The sequence below is a fragment of the Schistocerca serialis genome, chromosome 2 (assembly GCF_023864345.2).
Source record: "Schistocerca serialis cubense isolate TAMUIC-IGC-003099 chromosome 2, iqSchSeri2.2, whole genome shotgun sequence".
NCBI lineage: Eukaryota > Metazoa > Arthropoda > Insecta > Orthoptera > Acrididae > Schistocerca > Schistocerca serialis.
In genome coordinates this window covers 1,048,074,076-1,048,101,971 of record NC_064639.1, presented here as the reverse complement: position 1 = coordinate 1,048,101,971, position 27,896 = coordinate 1,048,074,076, and the positions used below count along the sequence as shown (strand labels likewise).

General features: G+C 40.5%; 1 protein-coding gene across 4 annotated transcripts in view; it reads left to right on the top strand.

Moving 5' to 3' along the window:
- LOC126458488 (regulator of chromosome condensation) overlaps positions 1–27,896 on the top strand; it is a 107,625-nt gene that overhangs the window by 44,614 nt on the left and 35,115 nt on the right. For all 4 annotated transcript variants that reach the window (XM_050095580.1, XM_050095581.1, XM_050095582.1 and 1 more), the window contains exon 4: positions 4,864–5,043. In XM_050095580.1, the coding sequence (XP_049951537.1) occupies positions 4,864–5,043 (180 nt within the window). The remainder of the gene's footprint in view (positions 1–4,863; positions 5,044–27,896) is intronic.

Here is a 27,896-nt window from a genome sequence, read left to right as displayed (position 1 = left end):
TGAAATAGGTATTAGTGTCGGTGGTGTAGAGAAACAGCTGAAATCATTAAACTGAACAAAGGTCCAGGGCCCGATGGAATCCCTATCAGATTCTATACTGATTTTGTGGCTGAATTAGCCCCTGTTGTATATGCCTCAACCAAAAAGCTGAGCCCAGTAGTTGGAATGAATTGCGGGTCACACCTGCCTACAAGAAGGGTAACAGAAGTGATCCACAGAAATGCCATCTAATATCCCTGACAGAGATTTGTAGAATCTTAGAACATATTCAGAGCTCAAACATAATAAGGTATCTTGAAAGAATGACCATCTCAATGCCAACCAGCATGGATTTAGAAAAAAATCGATCATGTGAAACCCACTTTCATCACATGACATACTGAAAGCTTTGATCAGGGCAACCAGGTAGATGCAGTATTTCTTGATTTCTGAAAAGCATTTGACCCAGTACCGCACCTACGCCTATTGTCAAAAGGATGATCGTACAGGGTTCAAGTGAAATTTGTGATGGGATTGAGGACATTTTGGTAGGGAGAGCACAGCATGTGATCTTGGGTGGATAGTCATCGTCAGATGTAGAAGTAACTCTGTGTGTGCCCCAGGGAAGTGGTTGGTTCACTTGCTGTTCATATTGTATATTAATGATCTTGCAGACAATATTAATAGTGAAATCAGGCTTTTTTCCAGATGATGCAGTTATTACAATCAAGTACTTTCTGAAAGAAGCTGCATAAATATTCAGCCAGATCTTGATAAGATTTCAAAGTGGCGCAAAGGTTGGCAACTTGCTTTAAATGTTCATAAGAGTAAAATTGTGCACTTCACAAAATGAAAAAACATAGTATCCTATGACTATAATATCAATGAGTCACTGTTTTAATTGGCGAATGCATACAAATACCTGGCTGTAGCACTTTGTGTCCCCTCTGAACCCCTGTTCCCAGAAATCCACAGATCATAGGCTCAGCACCAACCAATAGCTGTGGGTCCCAGGACTGCTGATCTTCCTCCCTTCCTACATCTGCAGTGGATAGCTCCTGACAAGAATCTCGAATCCCTTCCTCCTATTTGGAGATTTCAGTGTGCGTCACTCTGTCTAGGGAAGTATCGTTTCGTCTGATAGGGGCCTTCTGATTGATAAGCTTCTTTCTGATGTTGATCTGTCTCTCCTCAGTGATGATACTCTTACCCACTTCAGTCCCGTCCATGGCACCTTTCTGGGTACTGGTCTTGTGGTATCTTCCCCCAGTCTTATGACTTCACTCGAGTGGTTGGTGTGTTAAGATCTTTGTGACAGTGGCAACTTTCTAAGACACTGTCTCTTCCTTATCACTGCCCAATGGAACAGTTTCCGCATTTTCGAATAGCCAGCTGGCAGCTGTTTGCCTCTGCTGTCATCTTCACCACTCTGTCAGATAATGTTGACAGGGTTCTAAGCAGCATGTGCCACTGAGCTGCTATATAATTAAATGCAGTAAGAAGGGGTGCATGCTGGTTCGTCCCAGATGTGGACCAAACATGGTGGCCTTGTGGGCCACTTAAGGTCAGCAAGTTTCCCATGTCCTTTCCCCCAGGGTTGGCTTTGTACTGATGTCGTTTCTTGTTGTTTGACATTGTTGGTGTACCCTTCTTATATGGCTAGCTTTTGAACACACAATCCACAAGTTGAAGAAACCTACCTATCAGTCACCCCCCCCCCCCTCCCTCCTTCCCTCACAGGCAAATTATATAACTAACGATTCAGTGACAAGGAACTGCGTGAGGGTTTTGTCTTGTCACGCGATGTGGCCAATGCAGTGATTCGATTCATACTCAGATGATCCAACGTTTTAATGTTACTCAGAGGCTCCCTCTTCTGAGAGTGTTAAATGTGTTTGGTTGTAAAAGGTCTTCTCTTAGCAATAGTGAGACAGTACCATCATCCATGTTCTTAAACCAGGCAAAAACCATTGCCTGGAAACATCTACCGTCCGGTTATCCTCACCAATGTGCTTTACAAACTGCTTGAAATGGTGTTGGGCTCTCGAATCTTGGTGCCTTTTGTTCCCCAGTCATTTTGGTTTCCAGGAGGGACAATCAACAATCAACCAAATGGTTAGACCGGAATCGGCAATCCATAAACTACCTTTGGTGCAGGGTTGAGGTGGTTGGGACTACACCCGACCTTACATCATTTGCCAGCTGTCTTTGTCATCCTCCTTTTACTCTGTTTTAATTGCTTTTAGAAGCAGTTTACTCTTTTCTACCACGCCCTCGTCTCTGCTTTAGAGTTGTGGTTCTGTTGAATAGTGGGTGCTGTTCCCCTCTTTAAACACGTGCTGACCCGCAGGGCGTGTGGTTGTGATATGGCCCCACTCACATGCAGTCTTGATTATTTCTCTCACCTAATTTTATTATTAAGGGCCAGCAGATGCCTGTTACATTTATAGCTTTCCCACTTTAATCATCACAAAAAACCTATGAGTGAGGGTGGTTGGTTGGTTTGGGGAAGGAGACCAGACAGCGTGGTCATCGGTCTCATCGGATTAGGGAAGGATGGGGAAGGAAGTCGGCCGTGCCCTTTCAGAGGAACCATCCCGGCATTTGCCTGGAGCGATTTAGGGAAATCACGGAAAACCTAAATCAGGATGGCCGGACGCGGGATTGAACCGTCGTCCTTCCGAATGCGAGTCCAGTGTGTAACCACTGCGCCACCTCGCTCGGTCCTATGAGTGAGTAATGAGGTCCTGCTGGAACAAGGGGCCAAGTGGAAGTCCTGTTGACATTACAGAACGACTTTATTTAACTCTAATACATGATGTGTCACGGCTCAGCGAGGCACGCACTTCTCTCTGTTGTCCCTGGCCTATGCTGATGTTTGGGCAGTAGCTTCCACCCTGGATGCTGAGCTGGTGCCCTGTGATGCTGACAACAAACCCGTGGTAGACCAGTTTCCTGTAGTGGCCATATCCATTGTCAGTGGCACGCTACTTCCCTCAGTGGTGTGGATCCATGGCGGTCCCTTGCTCCCCACATTTCACTGTGGTGGCACGTGGACATGGTTTTGTGCGAGGTATGACTTGCTGCCTTATGGCAGGGGTGGTGGTCTCTGTGATGAGAAGTCATGCTGGAAATTCAAACTTATTTATATGTCTCTGGCATTCATTTGTTTCACTAAAATTCGGGACCTAGTCATGTTACCCATAGCAAGAGACTTTCCCTGTGTGGTGACATTGACCCTTGCTATGTGGTTACTGCTGCATGATGCTGTTTACTGTTGTGCTCAGCTGTCCTCACTTTACTGTCCAATGTCTGTTATTGTGACCCACATGTAGCCACACTGATGGCTACCAGCTCTTGGCTGGTACTGCAGTGCTCTATGGTGGCTTTCTCACAACGTCATACTACTTTCGCATGAGGCTTATTACTTCACTCACAAACTGGGTAGTGACACTTTACATAGAAGACATTCTTTACCCGTTGTCCTTAATTGGGTTGTCAGAGGTTTCGATACTGTGGTTTTTCTCTTACCACAGATAAGCACTGGGAGATGCCTCATCTGCTCTGTCATCAATATTATCTTCAATGCCTCTCTTTTACCACTCATATTTACTTCCATTATTTTATCACATTTCTAGCACTTTCATTACTCCAGAGGAGCTTGAAATTTTAATCCCTATCACCTCTCCCTCCTTCCTCGCCCCCCCCCCCCTCTCTCTCTCTCTCTCTCTCTCTCTCACACACACACACACACACACACACACACACACACACACACACAACATCCCCTCCACCTTAACTCCTCCCCTGCCTGTCCCCTCCTGCCACACCCATCCTCTGCCCCTCCCTCTCTTCCCCAAACATTTTAAAATGTCTCGATATTAATGATAAAACCTATGTTCTGGACATCTTTCTTGTTTGTCTCAGTGCAGTGGCTCTGGAGATTTAAGGTGTTTGCTGTATTTTCTCCTGTGCCCAGGCCTCAAATATCTTACTTTAGTTTCTGTAATTCCATTTGTTTCAACTGTATTGTTAATTAATGGTGGATCGGAGGGGAAAGGGGGGGTTTGTTAGAGAGGGGTGGGAATGGTGCAGTGGTCAGTACAAGCTTTTAAAATTGTGGAGTTATTTCCCAGGGCGAGGGATAAGTAACTGAGAAGAAGTGGATAAGTAACTGAGAAGTAATAGGAAGCTGCAACAAGAAGCCATTTCTAATATTTTTGACTTTACCTCGTAATTATTGCTGCAGTAATAGTAGAGTTTGTTTTCTTGTCCCTTGTAAGTTATTTTCTGCTCTTAAGTGAATTATCTGTCTTTAGTATTTTATCTGCATATCTTTACCCGCTTAAAGATTGACAACTCTTGAATTTTGTGACCTGTTAGCAATAACATGACTCATTTTATTACCATCTCATGGTACAGTTATATATTTTAGCCCCAGTCACTTCTCAGAAAGCTCAAATATTAGTCCAAATTATCTAACATTACTTTATTTCCACTCAAGTGATTATCAACTAATATTGTGTTGATGAGTAGTTATGTCTAAAGTAAGGACCAGAAAGAACTTACTGCACTCACTCATTTTTCCCAGCCTAGAATCCACGAAGAGGAAGAAATTTCACTTTGTTTTGTTATTCTTGTCTTGGTATAGTTGCTGACAGAAAATCCAAAGTGTGTACAGCTGATTATTGTTGATCTAAAAAACAATATTTCAGTAAGAGATCCTTTCACAATCATAAGGTAGTGGTGATAGGATCAGTTACCGAAATGTCATGTCTTTTGATTACCAACAGCTAGCTGTACGCCTGTGAATTTTTTGTTATTTTTAATTTTCTTTTCCTTTAACTCTTTGTGGATTAAACTAATTTACTCTTCTTTTTTTAGGTTATCACATTTGGTTGTAATGATGAAGGTGCATTAGGCAGGGACACGAGCAATGGTAACTCAGAAACAGAACCAGGAAAAGTGGAGATTGACGGTACTGTTGTTCAGATAACAGCAGGAGATTCTCACACAGCTGCTCTGACAGAGAAGGGGCAAGTTTTTGCCTGGGGATCATTTAGAGTATGTATAAAGATTATGTTTAACTAATGTCTTTCAGGTTAAACCATTTAATCCCAAATATGTTATAATTGTAACACAAAATCTCCCTGAAAAATTGTAGTAATATCTTTCTTTTGACCTTCACTTCAGATGAGTGTACAGTTTTCAGTATCTCCTTGTAGTCAACAGAAAAGGAAGCTCAGCGCTCATTATTGTGTGTTGTAGTGATACATCCCACTCCTTGAATGAGAGGTACCATGTCCTTAAATAAATATGTCAGAGAAGAGAGTGGGCGGTGCGTAAGAAAGAGCTCCATGAAATCTAAGACCATGAAATGTCAAAGATAATAAATGTATTGTAATTATTATTTATCAAGTTAAATATCAGATCTTTTACGTACATAGTACAGAGGCAGTATAAGAGTTGGTAACTGTCCTCATTTATCATGTACTGAGTTGTAATTTTGATGATAATATAAGAAGGTGAATTGAATCTCTCTTCTTATGTGGTGGAGTGAATGAAATGAGACGTTAATTTTCAGCAGCTTTATCTGCAGCCTGGAATGAGGCATACAGATTCAGGGCACAGACTATCTAGACCCTACTCAATAATAATTAATGGTGACCAAATATTCAGTAAGGCCAGTATTACACTATCAAATTTCTTTGTCAAAGATTTGATCAAAGATGTGATCAAATATTCCGTCAAATATATTTGACAAAGATCTTTGATGTAGCGCTAGAAGGGGTATTACACTGTCATCATATTTTTCGTCAAAGTTAAAGATGGCTGACAACAACAACTTGTTATTAACTGCAGCAGTTAACAACAACCTGTTATTAACTGCAGCAGTTGCATGTACCACAATTGCACTGTCTGCACATGCGGAAGAGAAGCAGGGGGAAAAAAGGAAACATACCTGGGTGAAGCCGTGGGTTTTACGACGACACGATAAAAGCATTCAACAAAACCTGTTACGTGAGCTTATAGTGGAGGACGTCAAGTCGTACATCAATTACTTCAATTACTTAAGGATGGATGAGCATACATTTCTGTATGTGCTCAGTGAAGTCTATTCTCATATCACAAAGCATAATATTCACTTAAGAACTGCTACATCCACAGAAGACAGGCTCACTGTAACATTCCGATTCCTTGCTACAGGAGAGGGTTGGGTTGGGTTAGGTTATGTTAGGTTAGGTTAGGTTAGTTGTCAGGTCAGGTCAGGTCAGGTCAGGTCAGGTCTCCAATCTTCTTAAACTATTTTTGTATTCAGGGTGCCTCATGTTGCAAAGTGCCTCATCAGCTTCATAGGCCTACATCTCTATTAATTTTGTAGTTGTCGGCACACACCAATTGTATTTACCGGCAATGTTTATAAAAACACTACAGACGACAGAACGCTGCAGCAATGCTAGCGCTCCATGTGGTAACATATCACATTGCAATGAACAGAAGACAAGCGACTTCTTCGATCAAACCTACAGCAACGCCCTATTACACCATCAGATATCGTTGACAAAGATTTTTGACAAAGATATTTGATAATGTAATACCGGCCTAAGCAACGTTCATTGTACATAAAAGGAATGTTCAGGTGGCATTTTATTTAAGTGTTTGGTGTGTGAAGTGAAGTATAGCAAATCTCTGTGCAGACCAAGCCAACCTGAAACACTTCAGTGTGTGTGTTTGATAGTTGATACATATGGAAATAATTATGGAATCATCATACAAAATGCTGAAACCCACACAATTTTGACTGTTATTGAAGACTTGTTCCATTGTGGATGTGGGTTTTGGTTTTGCAAAGCGCAGTGCTCTCATTAGTTGCAGATGACTATTTTGCTCATGATCTATAACTTAAGACTATTAATTTGCCCAGCTTGATATTTCACCATGACCACCAATGTTGAAGATATTGGGCTTTGTTACCAAATTCTTGCAGTGTTTGCTGGATGTCAAAAGTATAGCAACATATCACATTGTGAGATATTGCAGTGGTTAGTACAGTGGAATCGCATTCAGGAGGACTGCAGTTCAAATCCGCCTGTGGCTATCCAGGTTTAGGTTTTCTGCAATTTCCTGTAATCGCTCCAGGCAAATTTTAGGATGGTTCCTTTGAAGGGGCACAGCCGATTTCTTTCTCTATCCTTAACAAAACAGCACTTGTGCTCCGCCTTTTAACGACTTCATTGTTGGTGGGGTGTTAAACCTTAATCTTCCTACCTTTACGTAAACATATCCAATTAAAATAATAAATATGACACTTTCCAGATTAAAATGATGCATATTCCTACTCTCAAATACAATGATTCTTTGTATCAACAACTCTTTATAAGGAATGCCACAGTGATCCCTCAACATCCACGTAAATGTCAAAACTGGCAGCTCGAGATACAACAGAAAGTTAAGTACAGTAAAACTCAGAATTAATAAATACACTTTTAAGGAAATTTGCTTTTAGCAAATAACTGTCGGTCCCAGTGAAACCTCCATAAGAAAAATGTTGTTTTTCCCCATTTTTAACGAACCCCACTTTAAGAAAAAGTACACTTTTAAGGAATAAACAGAAACATTTTGCAAATGGAAATCTAGTTATCACATAATTCCTATCATGGTAAAGTGAGTTTCTGGTTTCTTTTCGTTTCACACAGCTCTTTTTTTGTTGTGATGCAGTACATATCAATCAATTCAGTTGGTTGACATGTAAGTAGATCATAGTCAGGAACTTGACTTCCCCTGTAGAGATAAAAGCAGATGTGTTCAAAGAAATGGAAATCTATTTCCATATGACTTAAATAATGTGATCTGACATCACAATCACGGGGTCCATGAAGTGTGAAAAGTGTAGTTGTTTGTGTACTGAAGTGTTGAAGTTATCAATTTTACTGTAAACATAGATAGCTTACAGTTCAATAAAAGCTGATCATCATTCGTAATGTTGATGACATCATAACATAAACCCTTCCAGTGTAGTGAAGAAATAAGATTTAGCGGTGTTTACAGATGTGGCATATTCAAAAATAAGGAAGCATTCTTAACACTATGCTGTCTGGCGACACCACAGTGGTGTCGTGCGCAAAGTAGCGGTCAACGGCCGGCGACACCACAGTAGTGTTGTGTGCGTAGTATCACTCAGTGGCTGGCAACAACACAGTGGTGTCATGAGCATAGTATCGCGCAGTGGCCGGTGACAGCACTTTACTATCTTTTGCATTCTGTTGTTGTTTTGTTTAGGTAGCAATAAGTTACACACATCAACAAGTACGTGCCCTTTCATCATGGCAGTCGAAAGAGAGATACGATACGATTATTTACGATGAATACGTGGACGTCTTCTCTGACGTTTCGGACAACTTGGCCGAGTGGGAAGAAGACAGTGAATATAAAAAAAATGAAAGTGAAACAGAATCGTCGGAAGATAGTGAAATACGTCCAAGAAGAATTCAGCGAATGCTATGGTTGCCAACTGATTTGGATGAATCGGGAGAAGACAGTAGTGCTCAGTGGTCAGACTTCTATTTACCGAGGACCAATAATAAATTTGAAGGATCTCCCGGTCCATACATATTTCCCAAAGATACACAGAGCGTCGAGGATATCATAGAATTGTATATTGGGAACAATCTATTTGTAAAGACAAAGATGATGTAATTTACCAAACGAAAGCGCTGGCATGTTGATAGACACACAAACAAACACAGAAATACACACAAAATTCAAGCTTTAGCAACCAACGGTTGCTTCATCAGGAAAGAGGGAAAGACGAAAGGATGTAGGTTTTAAGGGAGACGGTAAGGAGTCATTCCAATCCCGGGGAGCGGAAAGACTTATCTTAAGGGGAAAAAAGGACAGGTATACACTTGCGTGCGCGCTCGCGCGCGCGCACACACACACACACACACACACACACACACACACACACACACACGTAAACAGACACAAGCAGACATTTGTAAAGGTCTCTCTTTGCCTTTACAAATGTCTGCTTGTGTCTGTATACGTGCGGATGTATATGTGTGTGTTGTAAGTCTTTCCGCTCCCGGGATTGGAATGACTCCTTACCCTCCCCCTTAAAACTCACATCCTTTTGTCTTTCCCTCTCCTTTCCTCATTCCTAATGAAGCAACCGTTGGTTGCGAAAGATTGAATTTTGTGTGTATGTCTGTGTTTGTTTGTGTGTCTATCAACATGCCAGCGCTTTCGTTTGGTAAGTTACATCATCTTTGTTTTTAGATATATTTTTCTCACGTGGAATGTTTCCCTCTATTATATTCTGAACAATCTATTTGAATATATTAGCAACAAAACCAACAAGTACTACAGTCAGAATTGCAATAGAAGGAAACTGGATAAAAAATGCCAAATTTGACGACGTTACAGGACCCAAACTTAGAAAATGGTTTGGGCTTGCTATCCTTATGGGGAAAAAAAAGGGCAAGGATCGATGATTATTGGTCAACGAATCCGTTGATAGACACGCTGATATTTCACAAAACGATGTCCCGCAACCGATTCAGACAAATGTTGTCATTTTTACATTTTTCCAAAAAGTGTAAAGAAACCTTTAATCCAAGTCAAAGCATCTCAATCGATGAAGGAATGATACTGTGGTGTGGACGGTTAAATTTTAAAGTATACAATCCGTCGAAAATTACGAAATATGACATATACGTTCGGATGCTGTGTGATTAGAGTACGGGATACGTTACCTCATTCAAGGTATATAGCGGCGCAGGGCAGCCTTTAGCAAAAACAGTGATGGAATTATTGACACCTTCTTTCGGAAAGTGGCATCACCTCTACATGGATAATTATTTTGACAGTGTAGAACTTGCAGAGAAGTTACCTGAAGAGCAAATTCGAGTTTGTGGAATGATACAGCAAAATATAAGATTTCTGGAAAAATTAAAGCACGCAAAACTCAATGTGTTTGAAGCTTGTCATCAGTGGAAAGGTGAAGTACTCGCACAGGTATGGACAGCTTCGAAAACTAAAACGATACAAATGATCTCTACAATACGTAATGCCACTTTGACTGACACTCAAAGAAAATGTAGAAAAACCAGTTACACTATAAAAAAACTGAAAGTGTATTAGACTACAACAAATATATGAAAGGAGTGGATCAGGCAGACCAATATTTGAGTTATTACCCTATATACAGAAAAACTATAAAATGGTCAGAAAGGGTTTGCATGTACCTCATTAATTGCGCATTATTTAATGCGTTCCGTACATGGCAATATTTCAATACAGACCACAAGAGTCTCTGATTTCATGATTTTTTTTAATTGAAAGTGTCTGATTCGTGGATAAAAGCCCATGTACCTGCTTCTGAGCAAAACTTGGGAGTTGCCACTACATTGCGTACGTCTCATCATGATCCGGTTGACAGTCTTTCCGGTCATATAAAGCAACACCAGCTATTGCTTATTTCCAAAACAAATAAACAAAAATGAAGGAACTGCCATGTATGTTCCAAAAACAAAAAAAGGAGAACAACAAACTTAATGTGCAAGTCTTGTGGAGTTGTTTCACCTTGGAGACAGTTTTGCTGCATATTGTAATGGTTCATGTTGAATGTTGCTTAACTTAAGTTACTTCTGCCTGGTCCATTGATGAATGAATGCGAAATTTTCATGTTTAACAAGATTTATTTACATTAATTGACATCCGAACTGCACACTTGTCACGTAAACAAAACATGGACAGACTGATCTCTTTGACTTCCAAAAGTAACTTCAAACAGACCCTTCAGCAGTCTCCCTCACAGCCTGGCCCCTTATATAGAATATTAAGAATTGCTCACAAAATATTTAATTATTAATTTTGCATAATTTCAATGTTACAATTAAAATTTACAAAACGTAAAGAAACTGATGTTACAGCCGAATAAGGTATAAAATACAATGTTTGAATAACAATCTTTTCTAGTAATATCTTTAGTTTTCCATAAGAAAATCATTCTGAACTTTAATTACAATAATATCTCTCATATTATTTTAGTTACCGAATTAATTAATTTGGATTTGGTCCCTAACATGTAATGGTAGTACAGAGCTCGTGCTTTATTCGATTAAATACATAGAACATACAAATAAGCCCTCAGTTTCTGCAATTGGAAAACTGTGAGAGGTAAACAATTGGAGCATTAATTACAAATGTAATTACAAAGAATATCAGTTACAGAACTGGACATAAGTATAGATAACAAATGAAAATACATCACTTGCTAATAACTTTCCAAGCTGTTTCTTAAGATAACGAGGTTCTTTGTGTTAACTCGTTACTTGTCTGTAATTATGGTAATTAGAGGTGCCAGCCACCTATGCCAACTTTTCCACAGCATTTTAATATTTTCTGCCAAATATTTATCCCTTCAATTTCTTTATTATACATTCAATCCAGCATTTGTACCTTATATATACAAGGCCTTAGAAATCACTGAATTGTCCGATAACTATCCGGGTGCATATAAAAAGGTGGTATCAGACATTTCAATGAAGTTTGGGGAAGGCTGTATTGTTATACTTATACACCCTCCCCCCATCCCCTCCAGCCACTCTTACAAGTATTACTTGTATGAATAACTGCTAAATACATAAATATAACTTTGAAAAAAATCAAAAAAGTTTTCTTTTCTTAGCTGTCAATCCAGTCATTGGTTCACATTGCACATCTTAAGGAATTGGCAGCTCACAATCATCAGTCTGCAACCCCTCTTTTTCTGGCAGTCTCTACACTGCAATAGCACAGTCCACTATCAGTTTCACAGTCTTTTGATTTTCACTTCCAGGTCAGGTAAGGTTCTTGAATAGAGTTCTCTAGGTAGGAACAGGGATGGTCTCATTATTCAAGGTAGTCGTGCAGGTTAAATTAAGGTCACATCAGGTATAATATGTCAAACTCATTCACATAATACCCTATACTATTAGCATATTTACAAACAAAATCACACAAAATTAAGCATCTCTAAATTGTAAAGATTTAGCTATATACAGATTAAAGTCAAAGAACAAAGATAAATTATGTATGTATCCATTCATTTTGATTAATACGAGGGCGGTTCAGAAAGTAACCTCCGATTGGTCACAGTGCGGGTTGTGAGGGGAGTAGCGACGCCATCTGTGCGTTCACGCACTCAACAGGTCAGTCGGCATCAAGCCGTGGTCGAGTGAACGTCGTACCTGCGCTAGTTTAGTTTTTGTGGCAGTTTGAAATGTGTGCTGCAATAGAAAACCCCGCCAAATGTGAAGTGCGTGCTGTCATAAGGTTTTATACAGCCAAAGGATATTCTGCAGCAGCTATTCATCGTGAGCTTTGTGCCGTGTACGGACCAAGAGTTATGAGTGAAGGAGTTGTCCGTGAATGGGTACGTTTATTTAAAAGTGGACGAGAAAACGTTCATGATGAAGAGAGGAGTGGTAGACCATCATTGGTGACTGACGAACTCGTTCAGACAGTTGATGCAAAAGTTCGTGAAAATCGACGTTTCTCAATGTCGGAGTTGTCTACTGGTTTTCCACAGATTTATAAGACACTCTTGAACGAGATAGTGACAGCAAGATTGGGTTACCGTAAGTTCTGTGCACGATGGGTGCCCAAAATTCTTACCGACCACCACAAAACTCAAAGAATGGCCTCTGCATTAGACTTTCTGTCACATTATGAGGACGAAGGAGAACCATTGTTAAACAGAATCGTGACTGGTGACGAAACCTGGATTAAGTACGTGAACCCTGAGACAAAAGAACAATCAAAGATGTGGGCACATTCAAATTCGCCTACCAAACCAAGAAAAGCCTCGCAAGATTTTTCTGCCAGAAAACTGATGGCAACGGTGATTTGGGATGCCAAAGGGGTGTTGTTGGTTGAATTCATGGAACGTGGTACGACCATTAATCAAGACGTGTACTGTGAAACAATAAAAAAGTTACGACGGGCTATACAGAACAAACACCGTGGTATGCTGACTTCCGGTATCGTTTTTTTGCACGATAACGCCCGTCCTCACTCTGCTCGCAGAACAACGGCCCTTCTTGAGTCCTTCAAGTGGGACGTTATCAACCATCCACCTTACAGCCCAGACCTGGCGCCAAGTGATTATCACCTCTTCATGCATTTGAAGAAATTGCTCGGGTCACAGCGGTTTGATGACGACGAAGAGCTCAAAGATGCGGTCACAGGCTGGCTCCAGGCACAAGCGGGTGATTTTTATGCAGAAGGAATTTCAAAGCTTGTGAAGAGATACGATAAGTGCCTCAATCGCTATGGAGACTATGTAGAAAAATAGTGCAAAGATGTAGTTGTAAGATGTATATATTAAAATATTTTTTTTAACTTGGTGTATTTTTTAAATCAACCGGAGGTTACTTTCTGAACGGCCCTCGTATTTCAGTATATTCCACTCTACAGTATATTTGACCCCCCCAGATCTCATTTAACTCTTTATCATATCAAACTCACAGACTGTTCATCACACCATCTTGTAATAACAATTTTTTCACAAAATGTCATTTGTCCCAGTGGAACATGTCCATTTGTATATCTCATTAGCAAATTCATAAAATCGTGACGATGTCTGCAATTCTCAAAGAAGCACCCACAAATCAAATACATGCTCTACAGAGTATAACTACAATAATTTGGCAGTCACCACTGTAGGAAAGTCAAATTTAGTATATAGTTTAAATTTTCAAATTGTTCCTCAAATAATGTCACTTAATAGTCATATTACTTACAGAAAACTTATATTACAGAGAATGGAGAGTATTTTCAGTTAGAGATAACTTCATTACAGGTTTATAGATGAGTGAAAGATGTAGCATCCGAAAATGAAAAGAAGAAAATAGAATGCTACATTGCTCTGAGACCTAGTGCTCACCACACACTTGACACAAAGATGTGTCCTCCTGAGGGGATTTACATCATTTTATTTTTTCTTGGCATTTGACACTTGCTTATAGGGTTTCAGTTCAGTTATGTTACGTAAACCAAATAACCTTCCAGATTTTGGATACACTAAATTGTGTGCATTTGGGTGTGGCATAGACTGAATTTTGAATGGACCAATATAGATGTCAAAAAAATTTCTTTAATTCGTTGCTTATAGCCTTGGATTTTTCATGTTTTCACCAGGACCGCATCATCGATTTTAAAATTTGTATGTTTCAATTTCTTATCATTTTTGTTTTTCCTCAATTTCCCCTGTTGTTCCATTACTTTCTTGGCTATTTCTCCTCTTTCATGTGGACTCGTAGTCTTACATGCTGGGAATTTCATATGGGCAGACCCAGTAGAAGATTGTTGTAAGCTGTTCAGTATATCTTCAAACCTGTCAACGTACTCTAACCAATTTACATGATTTTTGTTGCAATAAGTTCTAAATAATCTCCCTATTTCTCTCAGCCGGATTGCTTGACGGGTGATAAGCAGATGTCAGAATATGGTTAATGTTCTCATCCTCAACAAATGTTTTCCAAAGTTTAGAAGTAAATTGTGCTCCATTGTCAGAAAGTTTGCTTTCGGTTTTCCTACCTTTGTAAAATAGTCTCTTCTGATTTTCAAAATGATTTTCTTACTTGTTGTTTTCTTCAATGGATATAGTTTAATGAAATTTGAAAAAAGATCCACCATGACAAATATGTAACAAAATCCTCCTTTTGCCTTAGGCAATGATCCATAAAGATCAACTGCTACAAGTTGTAGTTGATCTTTTGGCAAGATGTTTTGCATATATCCTTTGCAGGTTTGATTACTAACTTTTACCCTCTGGCACCTGTCAATGTCCGAAACTCTCATGTACATACTTTATCAATACTTCAATATACTGCTCTGGCCAACACAATCTCCAAGTATCACTGTCTGCACTGTTTCTTCTGAAAAGTATACCCTTGTGCACTTAATAATACTGCTCTACTTTCTCATATCCTCTCTTACCCAGATAACTTTTAACTAACTTCCAGTTGGTATCATGGTTGTGATATATGATGTCATTACAAATTTTCCTGATTTCATTCATTCTCATCTTTCACCCCTTTTAGATGCATAATCTGAAATTCCCTTTCACATTCATCACTGTTATTTTCACCTTCTCCCCCTATTGGCAATTTTGATAGAGCATCAGCAATTAGATTTTCTTCTCCTTTTATATGCTTTACTGTATAGTGAACTGCTGGAAGAATAGTGCCCACCTGTTTATCCTGCTGTGATGCAAAGTACACTCTTGTATATAGATCAAAGCCTTATGGTCTGTGTATACTACTTCTTGATTTCCTGATAAGTAATTTTTGAACTTGGCGAAAGCCCAATAGACTGCAAACAGTTCTTTTTCGGTGACAGTATATGACGTCTCATGTTTTTGCAAAGTTCTGCTGCAAAAGCTATTTATCTATGCTCCATCACACCATCTATAATCTTTTCTTGGAACAAATGAGCTCCCAGTCCGTAGTCACTGCTGTCGGTCATAATGCAAAGTGGCTCTCTGTAAGATCAGATCTGTATAACATTTTACTATTGGACATGTGTGTCTTGATGTTGTCGAATGCTTCCTGACAATCCTTGTCCCATACCCAAATGGTGTTCTTCTTCAACAAGTTGATCAAACATGGTGCATTTAAAGCATGATTGCTGACAAATTTCCGGTAGTAGCCACAAATTTCATAGAATGGTTTAAGTTGTTTCTTAGTCTTGGGTGCAGGTAATTTTGCAATGGCTTCAAGTTTTTCTTCATCAGGCAAGATTCCTTCTTCTGAGATGGTATGGCCTAAAAATTTGAGCTGTGTAACTCTGAATTTACACTTCTCTAGTTTAATGACATCCCTTCCTGTCTCAATCTGTAACACACTTCACCCGACAAACGGATATGTTCTTCCCAACTCTTTCCTGTTACAAGTATGTCATCAACATAAAGGATTAGTTTACTTAACAGTTCTTTTCCTAGAACAAAATCTAATGTTTGGATAAATTCTGCAACTGATTCATTAAGGCCAAATGGTACAACACAATAGCAATAACATCTTCCTCCATACAAAAATGCAGTATATTTTCTAGACTGAATCTCCAATGGTACCTGATGGAAACCAGCTGTTAAGTCTAAACTAGACATGTACTTCATATGTTGAAACTTGTGTAATAACTCGTCTGTGTTCTCAGGATGATCAGTTTCCCTCTCAAGATATTTGTTTAAATGTCTTGAATCAAGGACAAGTCTTACTCCACCATCACGTTTGGAAACTACCACCAATGGGTCATTGTATGCACTATTGCACCTTTCAATTATTTCCCACTCATCTTTTGTAGTTCTTTCTCCACAGCTTTTCGTTTTGATATGGGTACTCCATAGGGTTTGATGAAAAATGGTTCATGAGGTTTTAGTTTAAGTCTACATTCATAGTTTTTCACTTTTCCAGGTTCCTCACTAAACACATCTTTGTATTCCCACAACAAACTACCTAATTGATCTGCCTGTTCTTTGTCTAGACTCCCAGCTTCCTTGAGTTTGGTGGCGACTAATTCAGCATACTTGTCTTCACTGCATCCTCCTTCATTGTCTTCCTCGTTAATGTCAATTTTCTCATTTGCACAAATCACTCTTCTAATCTTTGTTCTCTAGGCAATCTCGGATAATTAGTTCAGTCACAAGTGTTACACATCTGTCTTTGGGTTGGTGAGCTTTAACTTTTTGTTATTACAGTCAAAATCTGCATTTACTGCTTGTATCCAATTCGTTCCGAAAAAAATATTTTCATTGAGGTCAGGTACTACTAAACATCCTTAGTTATACTTTACATCATTAATTGTGAAAGATATTAAGGCTTGCCTGTTTACAACTTTGCTGTGCCTACCAGTTGTTCCCTTAATTTTGATTCCAATAGCAGGATTTTCTTCAAAGTCAGCACTATGTCTTACCTGGTCTCTATAAATTTTTCAGAAATGGCACAGACGGGACTGCCTGTGTCTAAGAGGCAAACTCCCTCTTAATTTGCAACTTTTATATGTATATACGGGCAACCTAAAACTTTTTCCTTCCTGCTTTCCTCATCTTCATGCAACAAATCACCCTCAATCTCTCTAAAGTTTAAGTTGTTTATAGCCTTTTTTTCTGCACAATTTCTCTTACTTATGTGAATTTTGCTTAGAGCTACATCAGATGATTGCTTGATGTCATGTCCCTTGTTGATTGGTTCTACCTTCCCAGTTGGAATGCAATTCTTCACAAATAATCTTGATGACGCTTTCTACTCTGTCGCTGTCACTATAACACTTATAAGTATCCCATAAAGTTTTTAGCATCACATCTAAATCGTAATGTCTGTCCACATGTTCCTTATCTGATGATACCTTCCCACTTTCCATTGGTATAGTCTGGTTCTCATATTCTTCACAAATACTACTGCCATCATCTTCTTCACCATTAATTAAATCTTCTTGAACCTCCATATACACTATGCCGTCTAATTCTTCCTCCCATTCATCATTAAACAAGATGACCTGATTTTAAAAAAAAGTATAATAATTGTCATATTTTCTTTAATAAAATGCACTTATATCACCTAAACATGCTTGAATTATGATCTTGGAGTGCATTCTGTGTATTCTGCAAACCTCCATTTAAAGAAAAATATATTTGAATACCCAGATATTTGTTAAAAAAGGTTTTTTTTACTGTTACATATATTTGACTAATACCGAGAATCTGTCTTGTTTTGATGTGGTCGTCGTCTTCATTGTTATGGTGCTATTTACTTGATGGTGTACTCCACTTTTTCAAGATGGAACGCTGCAGCACAGAAGAACTGCCAATCCAACAAGTGCCGCAACACTTAGTAGAACTGACATTGTCATCCCTTCTTGAAGATGTGCTGCATTCATGTTTATATTTGCAAACAATAACAAGAACTTCCAGAATTTATTAACCAAAGTTACTTGAGTAACAAAATTGGTTTAAATTGTCGTGACTATCATTTATTCATTAGGTAGACATAGGGTTAACACATCAGTGTTCCATAGTGATATGTCACAATACAAAAGAATGGGTAAGAGTATTAATATCAATGACAGCTTGACCTTTTATTCTTCAAATTATAAAGATGTGATGAAGATGAACTATGAAATAGCACTTTTACTGTCTACACCGTTGGTGAATTAGGAATTCGGTTAAGAGAGAGATAGTACACTAGGTGTATTGGATGTCATTTATGAATAAGTTTTCAAATGTTTGTTGGAGATTTAGGATGTTCGATGACAAACGCTGCTTATGCACTGCACCTGTTTTAATGTTACTTCCGGTGACAATAATTTGCAAAATATTACATGGAAACTGATGATTTATTCAGCATAGCAAGCAACTTTTACGTGTAAGATTCTTAAGTATATGAACACTAAACACGTCTCAATGTGTGTTGAATGAGCATTTAATGTATTATTGTATTTGGTTGTATTACTTGTAAATGAAAAAAAGTTCCTATAATTAATGGCATGGATCTAATTATAAATTTTAGAATGTCCTAATATCTAAGGTATAATCACATGGCAATATACATCTGAAATCTTATAAATGCATGGCACTAAAAGTATTAAGCATGTGCAAGAACCATATCTATAAACTGTTAGTGGAGTCAAGCCATCTTTATGTAGTATAGTTTCTGATTTGAAGACCAATCTATGTATAGTGTGTATGTTTTTATATTCATGTATTTGGTTTGTATGTAACATTAAGACAGCCGAGGAAATAGTGAATGTGACTCAAGAGTGCCTACAGTCAAACATTGATTGCCTGCTGAATAATGGAAAGTTGCAGTAGATGAATAACTTGGGAAATTAAGATAATCTCACCAAATAACTAAGGTGCTGAGTCATAAGGCACATAAACAAAACTGAGAACTTTGATTTCTTAGCTATATATTCTAGGAATAGGGACATAAGTTTTATGAAATGAATGGGTTTAACAAAGTGCTATGAATTTGCCATTTTCTTCATTTCCTTGTATAAATGTCATTAGCCTCAGGGCAGCAGTTTAATAATATTGTTGGCTCCCAGTTATTTAATGTTGGGATTGGACCTTGACTTTTTCTCAAGGCTGAGATTTCTTATAACCTTAAAATAACTGTTCATTCTCAGCATAAAGATCTGATACTCTGTATGTGACATCGAGCAAAGATACCTTAGGTTCAAATTAAATCCACCCTGGTTATTTGACAATATAACATTTTTGCCCAAGAAATTGTGTGCAAAAGACCCGATTTGGAGAGGTCTTCAATGCGGTGCATTTGTTAAATTCCATATTTTCATTTTTGGCAAGTATAAATAAGAAAATCACCAAATAAGGTCATTTAGTTTGACAAATATGTAAAACAACACAGCACTTATATCAGCCAATTACAGCAGAGGATATATGACATCACACAAACGTTATTGTTGTCAAGTGTGATACATGAAAGTATTGAAACCACTACGCACAAAAAGTGTGATAGCGTTTTATAGAATCATTTCAATCCAATTATCACATTTCATCCAGACTTGGACCTCGGGCCATATTACAGGATGGGCTGGCACCACAAACTTCAGTCACGAAATAGTAAAAAAAAAAAAAACGAATATTCTCAGTGTTCTGTTGTTCTTCCAGAAACACATTTGCACATAGGCACGCATGTGCGTGCATTCATTTTTCTGAAGGAGACTTTGGCCAAAATCTCAGTGGGTAACTGTCGTTTCACTGTCTGTCTTAAGCTCAAAGTGTTGTCTTCGTGATGAGCAGCAATCTATCCTTTTCGCAATATTGACAATCTGGGAAAAGGTCAGATTGCTACTTACCATAAAAATGACACAGTATTTTGCAGACAGGCACACTAACACAAAGCTTTCGGCCACAGCCTTTATCAGCAAAAGAGAAACAGAGGAATACACACCAGTCATACACACGAGCAAGCACAACTCACTCACAAAACATCTAACTCTGGCAGCTCAGGCCAGATTGCAACTGTCATGTAGGATGTAAGCAGCAGTCTGGAGGAGGATGGGAAGAGAAAGGGATAGTAATATAGAGGTTGGGGGGGAGAGGAACGTTGTCTGGTGGAGTGTGCAGGTACTAGAGTGCCAACAGGCACAATGTCAGCAGGTTGTGGGGCAAGGAAGTAGGGAAAAAAGGAGAAGAGAAGAGTGGGGAAAGATTGGCGAGTGGCGTTGACTGAGGGCAGCCAACAAAGAGGGTGGGAGATGACTTGGGGAGGAGTTGATAGGACAGAGGGGGTGAAAACTGTTCAGTGAAGGGGGTGTGGACAGTATGTTACTGTAGGTTGAGGCCGGTATTATTACGGGAGTGGAGAATTTGTTGTAAGGATAACTCCCATCAGTGTAGCTCAAAAAAGCTAGTGTTGGAGGGAGGGGGGGGGGGGACCAGATGGCTCTGGTAGTGAAGCAGCCATTGAAATAGTGTGTGTTATGTTCATCTGCATGTTTTGCCACAGGGTGGCCTACTTTGCTCGTGGCCACGGTTTGGTGGTGGTCGTCCATTCTGGTGGACAGCTGGTCATAGTCATACCAATATAAAAAGTTGTGCAATGATTGCAGCAGAGCTGATAAATTAAGTGGCTGCTTTCACAGGTGGCCCAGCCCCTCATTGGGTAGGATTAAACTGTGACAGGACTGGAATAGGAAGTGCTGGTTGTGTGGATTGGGCAGGTTTTGAACTTGTGTCTTCTACAGGGGTATGATCCTTGTGGCAAGTGGTTGGGATTGGGAGCAGCATAGGGATGGACTATGATGTTGTGGAGATAAGGTAGGCGATGGAACACAACTTCAGAAGGGCTGAGAAGGATCTCGGGTAGGGTGTCCCTCATTTCAGGGCCTGATGAAAGGTAATCATAGTCCTGGAAATCCAAATTTACCTCTCTGATCAGGGTTTCATTGCCATCCATTGGGTGATGCAAAATGTAGGTTCATCCTTAGTGCCCACACACACTCTTTTTCCTCACTTTTGATAGAGTGGTGCGTCTGTCAAAGTTCAGAGCGGGCTATGAAGTTACCACAGTCCGTCCAGACATTTCAAACCTGATGCGCTGCTACCAGTGTCGTCATTACAACAGACATTTCAAACCTGATGCGCTGCTACCAGTGTCGTCATTACAACCACACTCTAGAGTCCTGTCGACACCAAGCCAAATGTGTAACTTGTGGTAGGAATGCTCACAAGGGCGATTGTCCACCTCCTCCCCACTGCATCAACTGCAATGGCAGCCATGCCGCCACCTCCTGCGATTGTCCTGCATATCTGGATGAGCGGGTTGTCCAGGAGATTCAGATGAAGGAAAAAGTGCCTTACCCAGTCACTTGAAAGTTGTTGGCTGGTTGGCAGTTCTACCATCTGGCACATACAGTACTGTTCTTGCTACATCAGGCTCCATGAAGGACAGGCTATTCAGATATGCGACCTCAAATTTAGCACCGCAGTTGTGAAAACATCTAGCAACATGGTAGTGTCCCTCCCGCCTCCTCCAGCTGTGCAACACGCCACCAAACTTCCTCCTCATGGGGTGAAGTCACCAGCTACACAACCGGCAGGCCGGAAAGGACAGAGGGAATACTCCCATGAAGTGCTCACAACAACATTGAGCTCTCGCATTTCTTCCCAGTCCGTTTTGACCTTCCCCCCTAGGTCGGCATTCCATCTCCTGGGGGATGATACTGCTCATACAGGATGACATTCATTGTCAACCCATCTCCCCGACTATCCGCCTTCAAGCTGTTGCAGTTTGCCTTTTCCTTCCTCACATGACCTTTTCCCTTTGTACTGTTTACACCCCTCTGTCATTTGATGTCACCAGGGCAGACTTCCTCCACCTTATTGGGCAAGTACCTCACCCTTTCTGCTGCTCGGAGACTAATGCACACCATCCCCTTTGGGTTTCTCAGAGAACCTACCTGAGAGGTGCAATTGTGGCTGACCTTCTTAACCAACTTAACCTCTTCTGCCTTACGCTGGAGCACCCATGTTCCTTTCAGACTCCACGCACACCTATTCCCATTTGGACCTATCCTTCTGCACTGCCCTGCTTCCCCATTTCTCAAGTTGTCTGTTCTCTCTGACACATACTTCCGCAACAATTTCACTTGTGCTATCTGTTTGCTGACTCCTACCCCAGCTATGTGCACACTCAGATGGCAGCCTGCTAAGGCCAGCTGGAGGCTTTACTCCTCCCTGGTGACCTTCGATGAACAAAATTTCCCCAGTTGTGAGACCAGGTGGAATATCTTACAAACATTACCCTTACCTCCACAGAATTTTCCATTTGCAGCACTCTCTCTTTACCGCACTGTGTCCCGGTCCCTTGTTGGACTGAGGAGTGCCACAACGTGATTTGCGCACGGAGATATGCTCTTCGCGTTTCTAACTGCCATCCTATGATGGCAGACTGCGTTCATTACAAACAGTTGCGTGTACAGTGTCATCAGGTTCTTTGGGATAGCAAAAAAAGCTAGCTGGATTTCCTGTACTAGTTCTTTTAACAGTTCCACACTCTCTTGTCTTGTAGACCAACCTCCGATGGCTCTCTGGGACCGAGATCCATTCCACAATTTTCGGCCTGACAGTAGCAGGCAATGTCATGGTGGACTACATTGCTGACTCCAACACCTTTAGGCCACCATTTTGTGGCAATTTCGAGTTCCATCCACTACCACCCTGCCTTCCTTCATTGGAAATGAGCGGAGGAGGCTCTCTTTTCAGAATCGTGAATGCTATAATGCCGCCTTTACTATGAGGGAGCTGCACCGTGTTCTAACATCATCCCGATCCTTCACCCCAGGGCCAGATGCTGTCCACATTCAGATGTTGCTCTTCCGTTCATTGACACTACAAAATTCCTGGGCCTCGTGCTTGGTAGGAAACTTCCTTGGTCGTCCCACGTGTCTTACCTGACAGCCCACTGTATGTGGTCCCTCAATGTCCTAAGTGTCCTCAATGGTACTTCATGGGGTGCAGATCAAACCACTCTCCTCCCTTTGTATCAGTCCCTTGTCCGTTAGAAACTAGACTAAGGGTATTCTGTTTAAGTACCTGCACAACTGTCCCTCTTTTGCCATCTCAATACTATCCACCATTGTGGCATCCGTTTGGCCACTGGCACCTTTTACACTATCCCAGTTGAGTCTGTATGCATAAATACAGAAGCTGTCGAACTACTGCTGTCCTACTGTGGTGACTTTCTCCTCACCAGATGTAGTATGTGCTGTTTGTTTGCCATGTGTGGCCTCCTCCTTCAATGACTCCTTTGATTGCCGGTATATGGTGCCCTCCTCATATCTGTTACCTCCTGGAGTTTGGTATTGGCTCTAGTTCTGATAGCTTAACTTCATGCTACCAGTAACTTTTCCAGTGGGTGTAAACCCTTCACCACCTTGGCTTCGTGTGGTGGTCCATGTTCACCTTGGCCTTCATTTGGTTGCGAAGGTCACTACCCCAGCCTCACTCTATCACCTTCAGGCTAATGATCTTCACACGGAACTTTGGGATAGTACCTTTTTGTACACTGATGGCTCTCAGACTGACTGTGGTGTCAGGTGTGACTTCGTCATTGGTGCCGACGTTTTTCGGTATCGGCTTCCGGAACACTGTTCAGTATTTACAGCAGAGCTGTTCGCCCTGTATCAGGCCATGCAGTACATCTGGCGACACAGGCTTTTCAGTTGCATTGTCTGCTCAGGCTATCTGAGCACCCTTCAAAGCCTATGTGTGCTGTATTCTGTTCATCTCTTAATGCAATGGGTCCAGCAAAGCTGTCACTTCCTCACTCTTTATGGAGCCCCTGTGATTTTTATGTGGGTCCCTGATCACATTGGTCAGACAGGAAACAAGGCCACTGACGCTGCTGCCAATGTTGCAGTCCTCGTACCTCAGCCTGCTAGTTCGTACATTCCCTCCTATGATCTCTGTGTTGCTGTCTGTCAGCAGATGGTGTGACTTTGGCATCACCACTGGTCCTCCCTTCATGGGAACTAGCTCCGTGTTATTAAGCCTCTCCCAGCAGCTTGGACGATCTCCTCTTAGTCCTCATGCTGCAAGGAGATCATTTTAATTATGTTGCATATTAGGCAATGTCTTTTTAGCCATCACCATTTGTTAAGTGTTGCTCCCCCACCACTTTGTGCACGTAACTTTGATTTTAGTGAACAACGCACAAGCTGTTGATGGCGTTTTACCTTTTATCCATCATAGCAATATGGCGAAGGCCATTTAATTTTTAGTTGTGGACCTCCATTTCCCTATGGCTTATTTTGTAGACCTTTTCCCAAGTCCCTGTTTTTAGCTGTCTTCTTTTCTGTTGATTGGGATTGACATGTAGTCGTTTTTAACTGCCCTCTTTGTCTTTGTGTTCTACAGTTTTGACATAGACACATATGACCCTAGTTGTTTTTGTGCCCTAAAACATAACAAAACAAAAACAAGGGCTGAAATTCTTTCAGTTGGGGCACAATAACAGGCCACAATAGGGCATCCTGGATTGTTGGGTTTGTGGATTTTGGGGAGCATGTAGGAGGAGAGTATGTGGGGTGAGAAGGGAAATTGACTCAAAGAAGTAGTTCTGGGAAGAGCCTAGGGCTTTAAGCAGGGATTGATGTTTGTGTTTGACTTCTGGGATGGGGTCACTCTGGCAGAGTTAATTGGTGGATGAGTCAGATAATTGGCAGTGTCTTCTGGCAGGTACTCACTGTGATTTGTAACAACAGTGGTGGAATCTTTGAGTACAGGTAGGATGATTGTCAGGATTTGTTTTGAGGTCACGTATGGCTGTTTTCTTACTCAAAGGTTGGTGTTCTGTGGAAGGGATCTGGGGAAGGATGATGATGGTAAGTTGGAGGTAAGGAATTCCTGGAAGGCAACCAGTGGGTGATAGGTTGGGGAGGGGGGGGCAGAATCTGAAAAGATGACGGTCATTTGGAAAGGAGAGGTGGGTTCCAGAGAAAGGAATCTTTATTGTTAGGTCATCTAGGGGTATTCCATGGTTTAGGAAGCATTTGAGAAATAGGATGTGTGACTGAGTTTTAGCCAGGGAAAGGTATACTTTTCTGAACTGGTGCAGAAAGATGGAGCTGGGCTACATTATGCAGGAATGGAGTAAAGGAAATGGGAAAGGCACAGTAATGGACAAAATAGATGTTGATGGTTGTGAGAGGAATTGGATGAGAGAAAGGATGCGTAACAAAATACTTAAATACCCACACAGAAATGCTAAAACACACACAGATACATAAAAATGTGAAAAAAATGCTTGAAACCATATAACAATACACACAGCTATGTTAGAAATGTACAGTGAAGTGGGAGAAAAGGAACAGGTGTGTGTGTGTGTGTGTGTGTGTGTGTGTGTGTGGTGATAAAGGGAGATGGATTAGGTCAAGGATCGCAAGTTCATGTGGCACGGGCAGGTGTGGGAAATAAAACGTTGAAGTGTGTCAGGATGAGGAATGAATTGGGATCAGCAGGAATAAATATAATTGTAACTATTGGAGGAAAGAATTTGGGGCATCAGGCGCTGCATGAATGTTAGGCGTGGTCTTGAAGCATGCATTGGGCATGGGCAATCATTGATCCAGTGTGGCTCGAAAGTAGACTTGATTTTGAAGGCAGTGAATAAACTCAGGCAAGCAGATAAAGAATGGACGCTGAAAAGAGTAGAAAAGGAAAACATCACATGGTTGTAGTATGGAAGAAATGCCGTTCGGCCAAATCAAATAATGGAAACTCCAGGTAGAAATAGCAACAATGTAGGAGAAGATAGATTGCTACTTACCATAAAGATCACATGGTAAGTTGCAGACAGGCACAATTAAAAGCCACTTACACAAACGCTGTGGCTGAAAGCTGTGTGTCAGTGTCTTTCACTTGTGCCTGTATGCGACTTACAGGATCATCTAAATGGTAATTAGCAGTCTATCTTCTCCTACGTTGTTACTATTCCTACCTGGACTTTTCAAAGTGTTGTTATTCCAACCTGGACTTTCCATTGTTTAAAAATTATAAATATTATTTCATTTACAATTATCAAAAATAATTTGTACACATACAAAAATAATTTAAATGCTTGGATGGTGACAGGTTGTATAGGGACATTATGTCGGGCTTATGTGACAGAAATGTACCTCTTCACTTTTAAGGTATTCCTACGCACAGACTTTGCTGCTTTGCTAACACAATTTGTGAACCTCCGTGTTGTCGTTGTTTTTGTTGTTGTGGTCTTCAGTCCTGAGACTGGTTTGATGCAGCTCTCCATGCTACTCTATCCTGTGCAAGCTCCTTCATCTCCCAGTACCTACTGCAACCTACATCCTTCTGAATCTGCTTAGTGTAATCATCTCTTGGTCTCCCTCTACGATTTTTACCCTCCACGCTGCCCTCCAATGCTAAATTTGTGATCCCTTGATGCCTCAGGACATGTCCTACCAACCAATCCCTTCTTCTAGTCAAGTTGTGCCACAAAATTCTCTTCTCCCCAATCTATTCAGTACCTCCTCATTAATTACGTGATCTACCCACCTAATCTTCAACATTCTTCTGTAGCATCACGTTTCGAAAGCTTCTATTATCTTCTTGTCCAAACTAGTTATCGTCCATGTTTCACTTCCATACATGGCTACACTCCACACAAATACTTTCAGAAATGACTTCCTGACACTTAAATCAATATTCGGTGTTAACAAATTTCTCTTCTTCAGAAATGCTTTCCTTGCCATTGCCAGTCTACATTTTATATCCTCTCTACTTCAACTGTAATCAGTTATTTTGCTCCCCAAATAGCAAAACTCCTTTACTACTTTAAGTGTCTCATTTCCTAATCTAATTCCCTCAGCATCACCCGATTTAATTCAACTACATTCCATTACCCTCAGCTTGCTTTTGTTGATGTTCATCTTATATCCTCCTTTCAAGACACTGTCCATTCCGTTCAACTGCTCTTCCAAGCCCTTTGCTGTCTCTGACAGAATTACAATGTCATCGGTGAACCTCAAAGTTTTTATTTCTTCTCCCTGGATTTTAATACCTACTCCAAACTTTTCTTTTGTTTCCTTTACTGCTTGCTCAATATACAGATTGAATAACATCGGGGAGAGGCTACAACCCTGTCTCACTCCCTTCCCAACCACTGCTTCCCTTTCACGCCCCTCGACTCTTATTACTGCCATCTGGTTTCTGTACAAATTGTAAATAGCCTTTCGCTCCCTGTATTTTACCCCTGCCACCTTTAGAATTTGAAAGAGAGTATTCCAGTCAACATTGTCAAAAGCTTTCTCTAAGTCTACAAATGCTAGAAACGTAGGTTTGCCTTTTCTTAATCTTTCTTCTAAGATAAGTCTTAAGGTTAGTATTGCCTCACGTGTTCCAACATTTCTACGGAATCCAAACTGATCTTCCCCGAGGTTGGCTTCTACCAGTTTTTCCACTCGTCTGTAAATAATTCGTGTTAGTATTTTGCAGCTGTGACTTATTAAACTGATAGTTCGGTAATTTTCACATCTGTCAACACATGCTTTCTTTGGGATTGGAATTATTATATTCTTCTTGAAGTCTGAAGGTATTTTGCCTGTCTTGTACATCTTGCTCACCAAATGGTAGAGTTTTGTCAGGACTGGCTCTCCCAAGGCCGTCAGCAGTTCTAATGGAATGTTGTCTACTCCCGGGGCCTTGTTTTGACTCAGGTCTTTCAGTGCTCTGTCAAACTCTTCACGCAGTATTGTATCTCCCATTTCATCTTCATCTACATCCTCTTCTATTTCCATAATATGGTCCTCAAGTACATCACCCTTGTATAGACCCTCTATCTACTCCTTCCACCCTCCTGCTTTCCCCTCTTTGCTTAGAACTGGGTTTCCATCTG